This window comes from Lates calcarifer, linkage group LG9 (genome assembly GCF_001640805.2).
Source record: "Lates calcarifer isolate ASB-BC8 linkage group LG9, TLL_Latcal_v3, whole genome shotgun sequence".
Lineage (NCBI taxonomy): Eukaryota > Metazoa > Chordata > Actinopteri > Centropomidae > Lates > Lates calcarifer.
In genome coordinates this window covers 4,974,069-4,994,602 of record NC_066841.1, presented here as the reverse complement: position 1 = coordinate 4,994,602, position 20,534 = coordinate 4,974,069, and the positions used below count along the sequence as shown (strand labels likewise).

At 40.3% G+C, this 20,534-nt stretch overlaps 1 protein-coding gene across 2 annotated transcripts in view; it reads left to right on the top strand.

Annotated features, from left to right (window-relative positions):
* Window positions 1–20,534, top strand: part of rxraa (retinoid X receptor, alpha a) — a 100,154-nt gene that overhangs the window by 9,246 nt on the left and 70,374 nt on the right. For both annotated transcript variants that reach the window (XM_018671746.2, XM_018671748.2), the window contains exon 2: window positions 18,715–18,828. In XM_018671746.2, the coding sequence (XP_018527262.1) occupies window positions 18,715–18,828 (114 nt within the window). The remainder of the gene's footprint in view (window positions 1–18,714; window positions 18,829–20,534) is intronic.

Here is a 20,534-nt window from a genome sequence, read left to right as displayed (position 1 = left end):
CAGCATGATTCAAATTCAACTTTGGCAAAGTGGCCCTTTAAACCAGTTTGTAAGATTAGAGGCTGTGACTGCAATTATGATAAACAGGAGATCCATTACAGGAGCTACCAAACAGTGGGGATTACTGATGAGATGGAGAATACTGAGGGATATTAGCAGATGCATAAAGGACTGACACAGGTCATCTCAAAAATGGATACAAAGCATATGCATGTTTAGTGAATTGTAACTTTCACATTATTTTTACAAATTACCGTGCATGAGAGAGATTAGAGGGAAAAAAGAGATCATATTTGAGATAACAGGGTTCCTTTGTGGGTTTTTCCTCTGCCTGCAGTAGAGAAAGTGTGATTAACTGTTTGTTGACGCCTGCAGGTCTAGCATGTTCATACATCCGCCCAGACTGTGGCCCCTCAGCCTCAACGCACACACCTGTACGCATGTGCACATGCTACAAACAGACTGAACAGAAGTCTGGAGGGCTTTGTCACCTTGCTGTGGCCGTCTGGTTTTAGGAATGTTCTTAACGGCAGGAAGGTGGAAGGGTGTTAAGAATAGAGTGGGGGATGGGTTGTCTATCTGGAAAAACAACACCGACAACATGGAACACGGATATTGACAGATGAACATGCTGTACCAATCACTCCACCTGAAGAGCTCAACTGAAATGAAACTGAAATTTCTTCTCCGTCTGCTTGTGTGTAGCTGAGTGACATTTGGTTGAAGGTGTTTAAATGGCTGTTCCCTCCCTTCCTTTCTCCACAACATTTAATCTATTTGAGTCCAACATTTTATTGCCCCAAAGGGGAAATTTGCTTTGCAGACAGGGTTTGCTCTGAATTCACACAGTAAAGGCCACATAAAATTAGACATTATGAAACATGTAAAAATTGCTCTAATTTAAAGCCATCTTGACCATGGGAAGAACTTTTTTATACTGAGAACTGCTACTTTGTCTGTGAAAGTAAGAGGAATAGATTGCAGGAAGTGTATTAAGTGGTGACTGAGTTGAATGCCCTTTGATACTGGCTATAGAATTTGTTAACCTGCTTATTAGACTGAAAAAACTGAATTGTGCCACCAGGGAAAATGTTCTCAGTCCAGTCTCATGTAAATGGATTATGCACTGCACAAGGCATTGTGTCATTGCTTTATGACAGTGTGTAATTTTTTCATGACTTTCTAACATAATAAGTTTTAAATTCATTGCACATATAGCCTACTGTCTCTACAAGTCGTTTGTTTGTGTTGTATAGGAGAAGAAAGTTGAGCAACCAGGTTTACTAGACAGACAGAGACAGGCAGGCGTGCAGGTGCTGGCCATGTCTTTGTCATCAGTGTTCTACATACCAAAGTGCTGACAGTTGCCTGCACAAACGGCTCTGACAAGTTCAAGTGTCACATTTAGGATGCTTTCTTCTGTTTCAGCCCAGACTGGGAAACAGGAGAAGGCTGCAGATTAAACAGGACAGATCTGAGCGTTGAGTTGTTTGGCGGAACAGGAGCATTATTGAACAGAATTGTGTGCAGCTGTGTAGTTTTATGGACTGTATTTGTGTGTGTGTGTGTGTGTGTGTGTGTGTGTGTGTGTGTGTGTGTGTGTGTGTGTTTCTGTTGGCATGGACTGGGCCTGCAGCAAACACTTACATTATTGATTTAGCTGTTGTTTCTTAATTATGAATTATTAAAATGTCAGAAAATATTGAAAAATGCCCATAACAATTTCTGAAATCCCAGGGCATTATCTTTAAATTGGTTACTCTGTGTGATATTTAATTAATTATGACATAAAACAGAGAAAAGCAGCAAATTCTCACATTTGAGAAGCTTGAACCAGAGAACATTTGGTATTTTTGCTTGATAAATGACTTAAACAATTAATTGATAATAAAAAGAATTATAATTGATCATTAACATAATAAGTTTTAAATTCATTACACATATAGCCTACTGTCTCTACAAGTCGTTTGTTTGTGCTGTATAGGAGAAGAAAGTTGAGCAACAAAATTCATGTTGATTACTCTGGTTATTAAATGAAGGATAAATCAACCAGTCGTTGCAGCAGTAGTATGCACGTATGCCTGTGTATGAGTATCAGAATGTGAATGTGAGTGTTGGTGGTATGCGTATGTGTCAGCATGTACAGGTCTGCACATGTATGCCATGTGGATGATTAGCTGATGCTATAACTTGTGCTGTATGTTCTGAACTGGTGATGTTAGTTGGGAGTCCCTGACACACTGATTCATGAACTGGTTTGTGTGGAGCGCTGTAGAGTGGAGCAGCTGAGAATCAGTGTGCTGTCTGGGAGAGGGGAGGTCAGGGGTTGTGACTGGGTCATGCTCTGTGGGAGAGGAGCAGCCACAGCAGACATGACAGTGTTTGTATGGAGGTAGGGAGGGAGGAAGGGAGAAGCAATGGAAAAGGAGGGGAAACAAAACCAGATCAGTGTGGATTCTGGCAACAGGAAGCAGGAAGCATGTTTTTATTTAGGTTTTGTTTCACTCAGCGCATGTTTTTCTTTCTCATCGCATCAGTGGAGCTATTGTTAGTAACAGAGTTAATTGTTAATTGATCCAAAGAGCGATAAAACAAGGCACCTAATCTCCCTCTCTCTGACGCACACACACTCTAACACACGCATATGTGCTTAAGAGAATGAGAGTGGATGTTTATTACAGGATCCTAGTGGATGCTAAGGTGCCCTGGGGGCTATTAAAGCCCTCACTTAAAAGGCACTATCAGGGAACACTGATGTGGTCTGCTTGGAGGAGGGGAGGGGTAGTGGGGGTTGTAGAAAGCGAAAGAGAGGGTGAAAGAGAGGAAAAGGGGAAGAAAGAGAAGTCTTTGGAACAGTGAGCAGAAGGAGGGAATGAACAGAGTGAGCACATCTGGATTGCCTCAGCAGAATATTTGTGCAACATCTGGAAAAATTCCCTGGAATTTAAGGGTCCCCTCCTTTCATTTCAGTTATTTTTTCTCCTGCTTTTCACTTCTTCTTGTTCGTCCTGCTTTCTGCATCTTCAAAGTCTCTTACCCTGGTGCAGCAGGCGCGTAAATACTCCTGTAGTAATGCATGTTGAGCCCTTGCAGACTTTATAGCAGGCCAAATTGGGCCCATGTGACCAACTCCCCTTTGTGCAAGGCCTGCTAATTAAGTGGCACACAAGTGAGAGGGCACCCGCCTGGATCCAGACCTAGGCCAGGCCTTGGCCAAACACAACCCCTCATAAAAGCAGGAGAAAAAAAGAAAAAAATCTTCTAAAAATTTTCTATAGACATTTGTAAATCATAGCGTGAAAAATAACGTCTTGGTTTTGTTTTCACCAGAAATAAAACTGACGTCTCTGGTGCAGCATGAAAGAGTCACTGCGTTTTATGATTAAAACGCAAACAGGCTACCTTTGTTTTATTTCAAAAACAAATTACGAGTTTTCATGTATTAGTTTGTAGTCATTGAAAAGGACGGATGAAAACACAAGGCTTTCTTTGAGGTATAAAGTCCCAAGAGAGACCAACAAAAAAAAAACGCTTCCACACTGAATCAACATCTTCAGTCGATTTGTCTCACTCAGCTTTCACCGAGTCCACCGCACTGCGTTGAGCTATGGGGCTCTTAGAGTACATTATAGATGCACGGCGAGGCTTTTGTCCGTCTCCTCTGTGAGATCACAAGAGCGGCTCTCTCCCCTCTCATCAGTGGCATTGCGAGCCTGTGTTCATTAGTGATTAAGATTCAGACGAGCTCTGAGCACCTTCTGTCTTACCTGGTCGAGGCTCCTTGTGGGTTGGCGGCGCTGACAGGCAGGTAGCTTACTCAGAGCGGAGGGGAGCAGAGGGGGAGCAGAGGGAGAGCAGGGGAGCGCAGAGGTACATGCTAATGTGGTAAGTGCACTGATCAAAAGAGGTGCATCATGGTCTCCCTCTGATGGGCTTACTGATGCTGGGGCCCCTCGAGAGCTACAGTATGCACAGGCAGGAGCAGGGCAGTGATCAGAGGAAGAAGAGGGAGGACTGGTTGAGAGAGATGGAGAAAGGAAGGGAAGAAAGACATACAGAGAGAGGGACCTATGACGGTGAATGAGAGCAATGGAAAAGGTGAAGAGAGAAATTCAGGGAACATAATGCTGTTACTATTGAACCAATAAGAAATGAATCAGTCAAATTATTTATCTAGCAAAATGTCAAACATACATAAGTTTCAGCTCAAATATAATTATGTTTTTAATATATAATTTTAGGTGTTATTTTAGTTTCTTTCATTATCAGGTAATCTGACTGAGAGAAACAAGCTGTTTTCACTCGGCCAGTCTTCTCCACTTGTATGAAGATGCTGGGCTGATCCCCCCCCCCCCCCAAGTTGCTCTGCAGTTGGCCTACATCTGTCTGCCTAGCTGAACTGACAAGTTGCACTCGAGGAATGCTGTTGTTGATGATACGGCTCAATGTATGTGTGATGTTAGATTAGTTTTAACCCCTCTTACCTGTATGAGGATGTGTACTGATATATTTGCAGGTCAGTTGAGTCAATGGCTATTTTTTTTTTTTAAGATTTAAACATTTTTTGTGAAAATCTGATAAATAATACAAAAATCTACAACTTTCTATATTGAAATAATGAAAGACTGTAGTTTAACCATTCATTTTCTCTATATTTTCTCTTTCACTGTCAGTGAAATATGTTACTGTGGACTAAGGTAGGAAGTGTCTTCTTGCAGTTGGAAACACCAACTTTTCTGTGAATGAAACAAAACAAACCAGCTCCTTTGAATAGTGATTTTACTTTTCATTGAAATTCTGTAGAAAATCAGTATGAATTTCAGAAACATTTAAACTATACTACATTTGAATTTGAATGGGCCGCAACTAATGATTATATTAATTTCCAATACATCTGTTTTGTTTTGGGTTTTTTTCAATCAGTTGTTTACTCAATAACGTGTTAGGAAATAGTAAAAACAATTTGAATTTTCCACAGCTCAAAACGTCAGATGTTTTGTCAGACCAACACTCCAGAGGTAAAGATCCTCAATATACATTATAGAAAACAGAACAGAAGATATACATACAGATACATACAGCTGGAACCAAGAATTTTTTTTTTCGTGATAAATGACTTACATGATCCTGTCTGTCAGCTAATTGATTAATTGTTTGAGCCATAGTTGAGATTCTGAGCCAGGCACAAATATACACAAGCCAGCAGTATCAGTGACATTAGTGTTCTTGGAAAGAGGTATCTCATTGCCAAATCTTGACTGTATGGGTCTTGCTTTCTTTAAAATGTGAATTGGACTGCCTAAGGGCCATGTAATACACATGACCTCTAGACTGAGCTGCACTGGGAAGCATTTTCCCTGTGCCTTTAGGTTATTACATATGCAGACATCTCTTTGCGGCCCTGCTGAATGACCTTGCACCACTGCTCAGCTCTAAGCTGATATGATGGTCTGCCTCTCTTGGTCAGTAATTGTTATTTGAGATAAGAGTTTTTATCCTGGAAGGCAGATTTTGTATTTTTGGAGCAGCCTTATGCTTCACTGGCTCATCGCATCTTGCGGCATCTGCAGGTAGACGTGCACTGATGTCATCGCTGACATTTCAGTAGAAGGATTACGCTGCCAGCCCTCAGATGGTGCCTCACCTCTTGACCTGGACCTCACTACAATATCAAAATAAACCTTATTCTTATTGCTGTACTTAATTTGATTTTTATGCACCTTAGGGCTTATGCGCTCATTCCTGGTGTAGACAGTTAAACTTCAAATAAACCTCTTAAGGTTAACCGAATAAGTTCATATTTTATCTCATAAATGCCACCAATAAATACCAAGGCAAGTGATTATTTACATTTGAGGTAAGAAAATGGTCATAAATCTTCAATTCAGAGACTGTCCTCTCAACGAGGTGCAGACCTGTGGAAATATAAGCAACACCTGTCCATTGGGAAAATACATTAAAAAAAACAGGTTAACAACTTTAGTTACAGTACTTGGTTTTATATTTAAGAGCCTACAGTATATTTGGCTACAAAAGTTTAAGAAAGTGAAGAAAGGAATGTTTTTTCTACTAATTTAAAGAAGAAAAAAAAATCATAATAACTAGTGGAACATGTTTGCAGCTAAAATCCAATCACTTTATCTTGCTGGCAAAGACATTGTAATGTCAGAATTATCATTATCAGTTTGTGAAACCTGGTAGGATTATACCTTACGCAAAATGGAGGCTTTTTAAAATCCATCATCGTTTTGTAAGACTGACATACTCAATTACATGCCATTTTCATTTTGAAAAATAGTGTTGTTAAGCCATCAGTTTATCCATGTAAGCACATACTGCAGCAGGAGAGATATGTATGTACATAATTTCCTCACTGTGGTACAACTCTGTAGATCTGATCTTCATTGCAGCAGCTGCCTCCTTTATCTGTGCTTTAAAACACAGTGCTCTAAATGCATTGTGCTGGGCCCCGTGATCCTGAAAGCCCGGGGGTCAAACTGATTGGAGAGAAGAGCCATGTGTTGGTCCAGGTCGTCAGTGGCATTACATCACATTGATTGACTCAGATCTGGTGGGGAATCTCCAGTTAGGGTTCACTTATTGAAATTGCGGTTAGCCAATGACAATTCTTAGTCCAGTGCCCAGCTCTCTGTCTCTCTGTCTCTCTCTCACAGACACATTCGCAGACACACACACATAAATACATTGTCTGTGTGTGACTCCCGGTCTCGTCTGACCACAGATGTGAATGAATGATTGGTATTCCACAGGCTGGACTCCAGGGGATTGACTGAGCTTATGACCAGCTTAGCCTGTAGTCCTCCGCTTGATTGGCAGCTATAGTTTCCTCTTTGGATGGAGCAGGGTGGGTGGCAGTGGGGAGGGGTTGACAGGGAACCAGTGGCATTTTGCATCTCACAACATGCCTCTCTGCATTATGCTGTACGTGCATCTCAGTCACACATTTGATATTCCTCACTGTGACAATAAGATAGAATCAGTCAGAGTCCACCACTGACTTATATTCTCATTGATGAAGTGCTGGATGGTATATTGACACAAAATTGTATTGCCACACAAAAAGTGATGCATGCTCTTTTTTATACCCACCTTACTGTGGAGGGCCTGTACAAAAATGAATGGTTGTGAAGAATTTGGGGCGATAAATAATGATTATTTTATTATCGATTAATCTGTCAATAATTTTTCTCAATCAACTGATGAGTTTTTTTGTTAATAAATTGTAAGAAAACCTTGAAAATAACCAACACCGTTTCCCAAAGCCCAAGGTGATGTCTCCAGATGTCTTGCTTTGACTAGTAAACAAAGTATTCACATCTGAGAGGCTGAAACCACAGAATTTGGAAAAAAAAGTTGTTATCATTATCATTGATTGTTGTAAGAGTTTCTAATTAATTTCTTGCCATTCAACTAATCAACTGCCTGATCATTGTGGCTCGAGTCTAATGTAATGCACAGCGGTGAAACACAGTTCATTGCATTAAACATTCATTTATTTTACTTTAGTTTGTGTATTTTGCACCCATTTGCTGGTATATTTACACAGAGCTGTCACATGTGACATCTTTGTTTCTTAAAAACCCACTGTCCTTTGCATTTATCCAGGATAATGGGCAGTGTATGTTATGGCCATTAGCCTGTCACAATGGAGCTGTCTCATAGTGGAACCGTGTTCCCTCCTGTTAGGATCATTTCCATGCTATCTCACTCTCTCGCTTTGTTTCCTGTCTCAGAGGGAACGGCTCGCTCAAGTCTTTAATGCTCTGTTTTTGTGCTCACTGAAAAGCCTTGCTTCCAGACAGAATTCAGTGTAGAATCACACTCTCTATGCCAAGCGTCATCCCCCATGGAAGAGAAATAATTTATAAAATGAAATCTACATTTGTTGTGTAAATGACCACATGCTGTAGGATATTTAATCCTGCCTGCAGTCGATCCCAGTCATGTGACTTGACCTAGTTTTGTCTGCCTCTCTCTGCCTGTCTCTCCTCTTTTTCTCTCTTTCATTCTCTCTCTCACTCTCTCTTTCTCCCACATTCTCTAAGTGTTGCTTTGCTCTCCTGGTCTTCCTCTATCCTCTCTGACTCTTGTTTCTCCCTTTTCTTTCCCTCTCCATCCCTCTCCCTTTTGTTCGCCCCCATGTTTTCTGCTGTCTGTATTTTTCTTCCCTTTCATGACTGATCCAAGGATTTGTCTTCTTCCTCCTGATGTTTTAATATCTCTAACTATATGGCCAATAACTCTGTCCTTGATTATGCACCCAGTACAAATTTAAGAGTAAGACATCTGTCAAAGGAAGGAAACGACACTCACTTAGAGAATGGAGGGTGTTGTGACAGCAGAATATAGGTTATTACTGAAGTCATGAGTCCATCTTGTCATCCTTGACATCCTCAAGATTTTCACCCACAAGACGGTTAAGCAGAATCATTCCTGTGTCAGAAATGTCAACTGATGAATATCAGATGAAGGTCAGATTTTACTCTGGTTTTCATTGAGCAGCACTGTGAGGACTGTTTCAGAGACTTTTGTTCTTGTTTTTTGGGGGGGGTGGGTTTCGAGGGTCCTCTGGTGGCCCTGACCTGTCAGTCAACACATCTTTTTTTTAGTCTGTTGATTGATTTGATGGTGCTGTGAAAGATGCAGTGGACAGTACTTTTTCGAAAAAACAAAACTGTTGCTTTTTGGGATGTGTTACCTTGTCAGTAATATGAATCTTATAACACTGAAATGTAATTAAAGAGGGATAATATCTCAAGGTTATGATTCATCTTAGAACAGTATATCAATACAGCACTGGTGTCACTTCTGTCCTTGTCTTGATGCTGCACATGTTGAGGCACATGTCACATTGCATTACATTGCAACATGTGGACAATTGTCTGATTTTAGATTATGATATATTTTAGTAATAAAGCATATCCAAATGGAACCTCAGTCTTAAACTGTGTCATCCAAAGACTTCAGTAGTATAGTTATCTTCAAAGTGCTTTAATCTGAAAAGCTCTCACTTCTTTTGAAAATGTAGACGTCTGACTTTCTTTCTTTTTTTTCTTTTAATACAGAATGTATTATTTGTGCATGGCAAAATATAGTATTGGGGTTCAACATGGACATAGCTGTAACTGTAGATGGACATCCCTGTAAGAGCAGCTGCAGCCTGCTTGGCACAGCCTCAAGTGGAGCGACTTGGTTGCCTTTTGGAATGCGTGGCATGTATCCATTCCTGAAGAGCACAAGAGATCACTCACACTCTGGGATAATACTGTAACCCGTAACAAGCCTCAGCCTCAGCTGTCTTTTTCTCCCAGTGAAAGCTGTACTCCCTTCATGTCAGTGATTTTACACATTTTTATATTTGTATCCAAACAACCTATTTTCTATGTCACCATAACAAGTGGTTTATATGCTATTACAAGCTATTATCTTATTGCAAATATGAATTAATAATGTAGCTTGGGTGATAAAGCTTTCACTGTCATGGCTTTGTGAAAAAGAATGCTTGATGATTTTGCTTGGTGCCTGCTTGCCATTTCTTAACAAATTTCAGTGGAAATGTAAGTTCTTTTTATTTCTCTTAATCAAATATACCAAAATATGTTTGGCACCAGATTCCTATCACAGAACACATCGTTAATCACATAGGGCAGTACTGTATTCAAGATATTACACTGACCTCTCATGTCTGGACACTACATTATCATGGGGAGGGAAGTCATTTTCCCTGAATGGCATCATAGGGGTGAAAAAATGAATAAAGAAGAATAATCATTCTTGACTAATCACTTCTGCTGAGTTTTTTGAGGTAAAATTCAACAAATTCAGTCAAAGTCTGTTATCATGAACAGTTTTTGCAGGATTGGCCCATTTAAAAGTAATTATTTTACTGCTGACTTTAAAAGGCTGAGCAAGGTCTGACTCCTTGCAGTATTTCATAATTTTTCATAACATGCATAAAGAGCCAAAGAGCAAGTAAGTTGAGATTCTTAGCCAGCTTTTTCTTGGACCTTGTCAAGTCTTTGCGAAAGACCTCAGGATTAATTATGCGTTTGCCTTTCCATAATTACTTCAGATGTTAAATTTGGGGAAAAATCAATGTCATCGTCGTTTGTGAACACAAATTTATGTAACAGTCTAAACTGGATTTCCTCAGTCCTCACAAATTTTGTATTTTGAAAACCTTGACTGTGTTCCACCTACAGCCTCACACAAACAGAAATAATGACTTGCTTTGCAGAATTTCCTTTTTAAATGGCTTGCTGGGAGCTGAGATGCCAGGTCAAAGTGTATTGAATTTTTAAGTCAAGACTGACATTGAAAAACATCTCCCTCTCAAGGTACTGCAGTCTTAAACCGTGTCATTAATCTGGAACATGAAACGTTGATTCTTGAAGGTTTACTCAGTGAGAGAACCCTGTTGTCTCCATTCATTATCTTGGCCTAAACTCTTCATTCCAAAACTCGACTTTGCCCTGTAAGCTCTGTTTTCCTGTCCAAGTCTTTCCCATTCCAGCCTGGCTTAATGTTAAATCATGATACTGAATCTGAGGTGTGCACTTTACAACCAATTTGCTGTAGATTTGAAATCCTGGACAGGTTTATTCCAATATTTTTCCCTTCTGGAGTCTACTCCCTAATGGCGCCTTAGAGTCAGCAGGAATCAACATTACTGGTTTTAAAATCCCCCATTCCCTGTATTTAGTGGCTCCAACATAAAGAGGCATTTTAGCCAAAGAGTGCACTTAATCCCGTTTTTAAAACTGTTCGGCAAGTGGTCTGTATTGTGTAATTCTTATTCTACTGTATTATGAATTTCAGAGTTTTTTTATTGCTCTGGTTTTCAGTGCACACCCATGTAGAGCAGCTGTGGCCCCAGATGTTTTTGTTTCAGGTTTTGAATTATGTACGGCTTCATATTTGTATGTTTCACATCACAGGCTCAAACATACTGTTTCCCATGATATGTATATTTGGCTTTCTTTTGATGAGGCTTTTTATGCAGCTGTGTTTCCATTTTGGAAGGGCACGTCATCATCTTAATCAGTGTTTAAAAACAAGTTGGAATCACTTTTTATTTTCATAAGGAAAATGTCATTGTTGATTATCTGTTTTCAGTAATTTGTTCTGAAAACTAAAAGTGCTCTTCATTATGCAAATCATATATCATCAGTCATTTCAGAAATATAGGTAAAAGCTTCCTTCACAAGAGGAAAAACATTTTCAGTGTAGTTGAGAGAATGTTTATACATGTGCCACGCTGCTTGGATGAGACGTTGTGTGCAGAAGGCCGTGTTCTAACAAAGGCAAAATGACCAAATGTCTTGACTTAAGCATGCATCAACCTTGATTAGTGAATCTGGGTCAGAGTTATAGAACATATTGTTTGGAGGAGAAGAACAGGACGTGGGTGGCAGCACAAGTCCTTCCTTCTGTTTTGTCCTTGGGTGTTTGTACATGTTTACATCCTCAGTACGTTGGATTCAAGATGTACTAGGCTGAGGTTGCAGGAGGAGGTTAATAGGAGACTCTGCGCTCCTGTAGAGATGGGAGCGTGGGTGTGTGTGGAGTCAATTTAACAGGCTAACAGGAAGCGTGCTCCGGGAGCTTCCACCATGGCTCAGGCAGGCAGTGAGTGGGGCACAGGTTGCTATGCTGTACCACACCTCACTTTCTGCCTTGGAGCACCTCTGCTGTTGACGCATCAGATTTTCCTATATAGAATATTCATCTCCATACATTGAAGCCTAGCTTTATTTTAACACAAGTTGCTAGAGGTAATTCGCTTTGATCACTCCAAAATGTCAGCTACAATCAAGGAAAATCAAGGCCATGAAGTAAGGCCAGAACCGTATCCAATTGCAACCATTAATCAAGGCTAAAAATAGAAGTTTTGACGCTAGTTTGAAACAGTGCAGACCAGGGTGAATCCTACAAACTATTGGGTGAATTTCCACCAGTGATCCATTGGAGGAAGTACATAAAACAAAGTTTTATCTCTCTCATTCTGGTGGTGATATTTCACAGCTGAGAAAAAGGGTCAGTGTGTGCTGTGCCAAGGGCTGTTGGCGTGGGCAGATAGTCCGTCATGTGAACTGCTACTGTAAAGATCAGCAGAGGGATAGTAGATTTTTAAATGCTTCCTTGTGTCCGTTCCTGTGTGAAAGGAGCCTCTTTTACCCCTGCAGCTTTTTCTGAGTCCAATCACACAAATTTGATTAGAGTCGTTTGCCAGGAGCTGCTCTGGCTGCTGGGCTGCAGTGAGGCCCTTGTTCCCCTATTTGCCCTGGAGAAAGGTTCTGATGTGCACAAGCAGTCTTTGAACTGGCCCCTTCTTTTCTTCCCTTCTAACCTCATTTACCACAATCTTTTAGTCCCCCCCCCTTCTGTCTGTAGCTGCCCACCAATGGCTGGCCTTTGGCTTCATCACGTCACAGTAAGTGAGACAAATGACTGCTGTAAATTATCAGGAGCCGCTGCTTTGGTGTCATCTAAGCTTAACCTCAGCACTGTAACATTTTATATAATCCTGAGAGAAGGCAGCACATCTCTGTGGGAAAGGTGAACCTGAGAGACTGGGAGAAATGGAGCCACTGCCAAAATACATCCATTCGTCATTCAGCATTAAATACTCTAACAATACTTCAGTCATAACTCAACTTTACAGCCGTTATGTATGCAGGTGTACTGTATGTCTGGAGGCAGTCAAGTTTTGTTTTGGCATAGAAATGTGTGTGGTGGGGAAAAAAATCAAACCAAGATAAAAAAAAAATCTATACCAACCAATCCAGTGACTTGTAGAGGTGATGGGGTTGGTTATTCACACCAGAAATTGCAACAGAATTGGAAGGAGGCCTGTGGGCGGAGCTTTGTCAGTGGCAGCGTTTGCCACAACCACAACCACACTTTCAACTAGTTGTCTCCAGACGTGTGTTCATTTTTCAAAGTGCCAGAATTATGTCTGGCTCTGTGAGAGTAGTCATAACCCTGGTGTCAACAAGGGCAGTGGATCAGCAGCACTATGTAATATGTAAAGGAAAAAAACATATCCAGATTAAATCATTAGGATTTACCATTTATTTTAATTAGTATTTGAATTATATTTTAATTAGCAGAATCACATTGTCAATTTAAGCTTTTTATGTATTGATTAAGTTAAGGATTATTGTATTAGTGGTTCTTAGAAGTCTAAAAGAAGAGCTTTGATAAGAGTTAAAGCTCATGGTTTGTAGACAGACATGTGCTGGGTCCCAAAGTTACAGTTTTACAAAGGTCATCTTTGTCAGTTCTACCTTTTCTACAGATGCCTTGCAGCTTCAAATGCCACACCAGGGTAACTGCCACTTTCATTATCCTGAGACTGTGTGAAAGTGCAGACTCAATTTCAGACAAAGTAGGAAGGCAAGTTTTTTTGAAACAGCAGTTACAGAAAGGTGCTCTTGTTCATTTCAAAAGCACCTCAGTTTAGCTCTCGCAAAACACAGTCACTTAATAAGTCATTCAATAAAGCTGTCCAGTTAACTTTTTATTGCCAGTGCAGACCTCAACAGCAGTTGGTTTTGTGACTCAAAACTTGATAAACAAATACAGTTGCAGTCACTTTTTGTTTTCCAGCTAACTGAGGACTACTCATAGCATCAACCTTCTTGTCATTTTGTTAAGGAAGTTAAGCTGCAAGTGATTTGGTTTGTTGTGGCTGAACCTGAGAATTATGTCTTCCAACCAAGGTCCTCATGAGTATCTGTTTCTGCAGATTTTGTCTAACCTTCCATTAGAGCCAAAAGACGCCCTCAGGTGACTGATGTTGCCCTAATTCATCCAAGGCAGATCAAATTAAGGCTCTGAACAATCTATAGCTACACAATGGAATGTAGATTAGCATTCAGTTTCTCTACACATTTTCTCTAAGCTATGTGTACCTTGATACAAGTGCCATCCAACTATATTGTGCCAAATGAAATATGCAATGTATGGCTGAGGCCTGTGATTTCTTTTCAAAGCTACTACTACTGCTCATTTATACTAAAGTCTTAGGACTCAACAGATCTACTCTCAGTGATGGCTTGGCTCCTCATGGACCCTCAGGGTCTCAGTAATGGGGTCTACCTTAGGTTGGAATTTCAACCCAGTGGTAGTCATTCTGAAATTGCAAGTTGGCGTGTAATCAATCCAGATAAGCAGAGAAACATGCAGAATCAACAACAAAAGGATTTACATGTGTGTATAATTCGTCAAAGCTGTTTTTCTAACAAGTCTCATAGTATGATCAGCATCTAGGTATTGCCTCCAGTAATCTTCATGAGATTTGCTTTGTTGTTGTGATAGATCTGCTCAGGCTTTGCTCCGGTTGAGATAAATAAGAGCTTAGAGGCATGCTGAAATGTGGCTTTTTTTTTTCTTCAAAATGGTTATCATCAAATGGGAGGGAAGACAGTTTGCTGATGGAGCAGATATACTCAGGAGCAGGGCTAGATGCTTTCCATGCTGATGACTGGGATCAGAGAGGGATGCAACACTCAGATGAGAAGTGTTTGATTATCAGCTGAGGGGTCTTGAAGTGCCTTTTAGCTCCTCACAGACCTGAAGAAAAGGTAGAGCTGTTCCATCACATAGGCTTCATCAGAGTGGTAATTGTTGGTGTCATACAGTGTTGCAAGGGATTTGCTCTCTTAAGGGACGAACATCTAGATGATAATTGTTGTACCTTCTGCCTCTCATTTGTAAGACAACATGATACATGTTACATAGTACTGATTAGGGTTGCAAATCACAACTGTTTTCAATATTTACTAATCGTGCATGATTTTTTAAATTAATCAATTATTGTTTAGTTTCTAAAATGTCTGAAAATATTGATTAAATTATCACAATTGTTTTATTCCTTAAACAGTTAATTTACTAATAGTTTGGTCACATGCTAGATGCTGTCACATAGAGCACGGACAGAGGGCCAATATACAGTCTACATGTAAAAATAATTATATGCACTGTATCCTTATTGATATTGTATTACTCCTCAACAGTCATATCAGAATTCAATGGTCATTCATAGTCAACTCTTTTGTCCTATGCAGTGGCATACTGCTGAAGGTGAATGGCATTCACGACGGTAACCGTGGCGATTGATGGCTCCTCTGCTGGTCTGTCCTTCCGTGCGCTCTACCAGGACCTTATCCCCTGGAGTCTCATGTGGGAAAGACTTTTTTTATTGCACCTGGGAGATGCATTTAGGGCCCAATGAACTTTGACCTTGGGCTTGATCGCCCTGGCAACACAGGACACGAACAATCGTTACGCTTTAAGAGAGCTCGGCTGCAATCCCTTAAACTCTCATAAATGCTTGAATGTATTTCATTCAAAAGACTTTAGTTTGTGGGACCTTGTAAAGTCTGGAAGCGCTTTCACTGATGTATCCATGATAAATGAGGATTGTCTGTTAATGAAAATACTTCAGCTGTGCTCTTATCAGTGAGTTTTGTTATAATGGCAAATTTACACACCTTTGTTTCATTAGACCCTTGTCATTAAGCCTTTCTTTTATTAGCCTTGTATCAATAAAAACTCTTATTTCATTAGCAGAACATCTCAAAGGCTTGCCTTCATTAGCACAAGGTTGTAAATGCTGGATGCGATTTCATTAGCAGCCTATCTTTAATGAGGAAATCCCCAGCATGTTTACATTGCTCTGATTCCCCACGATCGCTGATAAGGATAATGCTGATTGGCTGCTGGTGGGGAGAAGGTTTGAGCTTGTCGCCTGAAGATTGGATCATGCAATTATTAAAGCCAATGAGATCCTCACTGCTTAGAAGTGAAGACTGAGATCAAACATTTCTGTAATCAAGGTCCTGCTACAGTGTACCAGCCAAGACATAATGATGCAGTGTGACAGAGAGATTTAATGGTGAGACATGTACCAACCTTACCACTCATGACAGCAGATCCTGAACCTGCACATACACGTCCATGCTACTGCCGCACTTTCATCATTTACTTCAAGGCCTGAAAAGTAAAGCCCTTCACTGAAAATGATTTATGACACCAGTGGGAAAAAGACACGTACATGCTTCTCAAATCCATAGTTTTTCGAATATTTTTACAGCTGTCAAGTAACTGAACGTTTGATGATTTCTTTTTTGAAATGTAATTTCTTGGAACCCAGGGTGTTGTGCATTACTTCGCAAAAACAGAACAAATGTTTTATAATCTATAGATGTGTATTTACATTGAGAATATCAAAGGATAAAGTTTCTTTCTCTGAGAGCCTGAAATCAGGTTCAGGTTCAAACTAATTTGTTCCATTTTCTGGCTCTGTCTTCAAGCTTAGTTTAAACTCCAATGTGTTTGAACCCCATGCCTTAGCATTTTCTCTGTCTCGTGGGAACACTATCCTAGTAGATGGCTTGCAGTGCTGGACCTTTTTTTTTGTGGGGAGGGGGTCTGCTGTCTGTTTAGTTTACTCCTGATTTTGGGAAAGTCCAACTTGACTTGGAGCCTGGGCTCATATGTTAATGTCTTAATGTTTAGTGACATTGCTCAGAGCTCTATACCATGTGTCACTGTTTGCCCTTTGACCCCTTTTGTACAACCAGGAATGTGCCGTGTTCCTGGAGAATTGATTCATTTGGAAATGATGGGGAAAATGTGGCAGAATAAAGTAGATTTTACTAGGACTTTTTTGAATCAGAATTTCTCCCAGAGTGCATGCACTTTATCCATGAGTATTGAGATACAAAGGAGGAATACAATACAATTTTAAACAACTTGAATTCTTGTGGTGGGGTGATGACATGATGATAGACAGCTATCTCCAAATTTTGGTAAAATTATCCCAAATTGGTTTCAATTGATGGCATCAAACCTAAGAGGAAAAACATGTTTGATTGTATTTTGGGGTGATGTTAATGCGTAATGATTGACAACAAATTTACAGCTTATTCAGAATTTAGTCACCCACACAGTCTTGACTCAAGTCCCATCAGCTTTTAAGCTGTCATTATGTAGAATCACTAACATAAATTGTCATTCTTATTCATGCCCTTCCAGCATGCCTTTACTCTTAATGATAACCATAAAACTGCATTTTAGAGTTATTGCTGTTGTTTTGTGTTGACACTTTCCACCATCTGATAACAACAATAGCTGCATTGTGCAGAAAAATAATGAGATAAAGCATATCCGGAGCTACATGTTTACTTCTAGTTTAATGAGACAGTGAAAATGCCCTCCTCATCTGTTTTATTTAATTCATGATGTTCGGGATGATCTCAGTCTGTCTGTGTTTGCTCTTGCTGGTCCAGGCTTGCTTTGCCTTGTCAGTCCCTGTTTCAACTGTAATACTAATCAAAGCTTTGAAAAATGCATTGGGCATTAACACAACCACCCCCCAACCCCCCCGCCTCACATATCCTCATTGCGACACATGCACATGGCACACACTTCTAAGCATAAAGTATCAGCATCCCAGACAGCTTATCATGGGGAACTAATTCAGTATCCCTTTGCCTGTTTTAAATGTCATTCTCTGAGCTCATCTGGAGTGACATGTTTTTCATGGTGGAAATAAAGGCGCTTTATTGGGCTCAGAACGCAGTGACGGGGGGGGGGGGCTCCTCCTCCTACTGCTCTTGATATTTGCTGGAAATCTAAAGGTCCTCATGAGGAATGAATAAAGTTTGGATTTGCAGAGATCTGCTGATGCCAATGAGATCCGCATGAGCTACCCAGTCGATAAAGACTGAGTGAATCCTCCGCTGACTGAGGAAAGCAAAGTGCACACACAAGTTTCCACTTTGGTTAGAGGCTATAGTGTCAATCATGTAATCAAATACCACTCTGCCACCTAAGATATGGTTAAGGAATAACTGAGAATTTGGAAGAGTGCCATTAGCGTTAGGTTCAGTTTACATTCTCAACCACTTTTGAGTATCAGGGTGCTGTAGTTTGAATAATAGTTCCCAAAGTTGTAGCTATTTATGTCAGTCTAGGTTTATTTGTTGCTCTTCTTCTTTGCTGAATGATGTCAGTGACTGGTGAATGCTGGTCCAGAGGGAGTACAGCCTGCTCAGTTGCTTCATTGTGCCGGATAATGACTTCCCTATTGAAAATGACCTCTTTGACCCCAGAGACAGACAGTAAGACGGCCTCGTCCAGCCCCTCAAGGCACTTGGGCCTAATCTGGCATCTTGCACACACAGAGCTGCTAACCTCTGTCCTGTGCCCGACCACTTTTTGTCTTCCTTTAGTTTTCCTCCTCCTCACCCAGCATTCTGCAGGTTTTGTCCACTATCGTGTAGCCCTCATCCTGGGTATACCCGCACAGATGACACAAACAGTGAAGTGGTGCAGTGCCACTGGTGAGCAGGTTAGGAAGAGGGTCAAATGGCCACAGAGCTTTAAATGTGAGAGGTTGGCTGGGTCTGATGGTGGCATGATGCTGCAGGGAATATATACTTATTTGTTGTCTTGTTCCCTTTTTCCCCCCATGAGCACAAAACAAAGACCCTCTAAAGGCAATGTCTTAATTTTGGCATTTACCTTTTCCAGCTGGTGTCAGCCTTTGTTAAACCTGTGTCGTATGCTCAGAGGAGTCCTGTTTATCATCTATTGCCCAGAAACCCTTTTTTCTTTCTATTTTATGTCCTCTTTATCTTTTTTTTTCCTGTCTCTTATTTCTCTTCATCTCTTTCATTGCAGGGTTCCTGAAGCCCCAGTGCTCGTTGGCTCCTCCCATGCAGCGAGGTCGCTCAGGCGAGGCATGTTCCTGTTTCAGTGGTGTGTGTCCCCTCCATCAGCGTCGCCTATCCTCAGGTAACACTGACTTCTGTGAACTGTTGCTCCTTAGGTACTTCAGTCAGTTCTTGTGTAAAATGCAGGGGAATGCATTTGTCTTCAGTGAACTACCAGGTAAGAAATGCATTTGGTGTTATTATGCATTCTTACCAAAATAGTGGGTGGATGCTTTTGAGAGTGAATCACCAGTTGCAGGTTAGAAACATTTTTATTAGAAAAATGAGTCATGAGAAACCTGTTATTTTTAAATTGCGCCCCATGACCTGATGCACCTAATGAGACTCCCTAATCATCCAAAATAGCTTCACATCTCATTTAATTTAATCTGCTTTCCAGACATCAAGACATCATGTCTTACCATAATCTTTTGTATGGTCTGTTTTTAACAAAAGTAACAATATTATCTTGAAAGAAAAACCCTTTCTAAATATGTACAAATGGTTTTTTAAGATCTGTTTTGTGTTTATGTGATAACTTATTTTAACTGGCATACAGTGTAAAGTATTACCTGTTTCTGCAACACATATGCACACACCATTGCCTCCAGTCAGAGGTGTGGATCGGGGCCTTTTTGGGGGCAGTGCTTAGTCAAGGTTTTATGATTAATGGTGTCTTTGCATGTGGAGCCCCAGTGTTGGACAAGTTAACAGACAGGTTCTGAGATCAGCCCCTTCCTCCAAATACCTTAGGCCCTAACCCCCCACCCCCCACCCCCACCATCAACACCACCACAACCACCAGCAAGCAGGGTCTGACTTCATTGGGTATTCTGAACTGAATTGTCTGGTATGTGGCTAATGAGTAGGGAACCGACTGGTGCAGAACATGTGGTTAATGCTGATACATTTATCACTCCATCCCCAAGGCTTGATCCTTCTGCAGTGTCAGTGCCGAAAGCAGCTGAGCAGCCTGTCATGTGAGGAGAGCATGACTCGTATGTCACATAAACATATAAACAGCTCCACCAGAGCAGCTGTTTGAATTTAAAGCTAGATGCCTCAGAGTTTTTATCCTTGAACTAATACAAGGTAGATTTAAAAGTACGTAGGCTTATTCTGTTACTTTGTGGTGGTTCTGAAAAGATAAACAAATGTACTATGGACTATCATTCCTAAGTAGTTTTTGCTTTTGTTCTTTGTCTTGTTTTGAGTTAGCTCAGTGCTGCATTAGTGGAATTTGCTCAGTGATGTGATTCAGTGGATTTAAAGACATATCAGTAAATGCTATTAAATGTTCTGTTAAATCTGTCCTCCAGTGGTCTTGATTTGGAAACTTTTTTCTAAGCAAGGACACATGAGGAGAAAAACTTAATGGTTAAATGCTCAACAAAAGGCATGAATATACTTGTTTTTTGGATGTGCTCTTCCTTTTTAAAACTGCCCAAAAGATTCAAGGCTCAGTATCATAAGTTCTAGATAACAGCAGAAATTACAAAACCAGATCAATTTATATTACAATAAAAATATGTGTGTATTTCCATCAAGTATCAAAATCTATCAAAACTGCCTTGAGGTCTTTTAGGTATTTTAAATCATTCCATTATATTAGTATTGGATCAGAAACACTGTCCTTAACAACCTTTTGTGAGGTCATTCTTTGAAAAGAGAATGGAAATAAGAATGGATACTTTGTACTCATACAGTGAATGCATTTTTTGTTAACGTGGACCGGATGTTACATACAACTATCTTGTAACTGCAAAGTGACAAGTTCATAGCAGGACA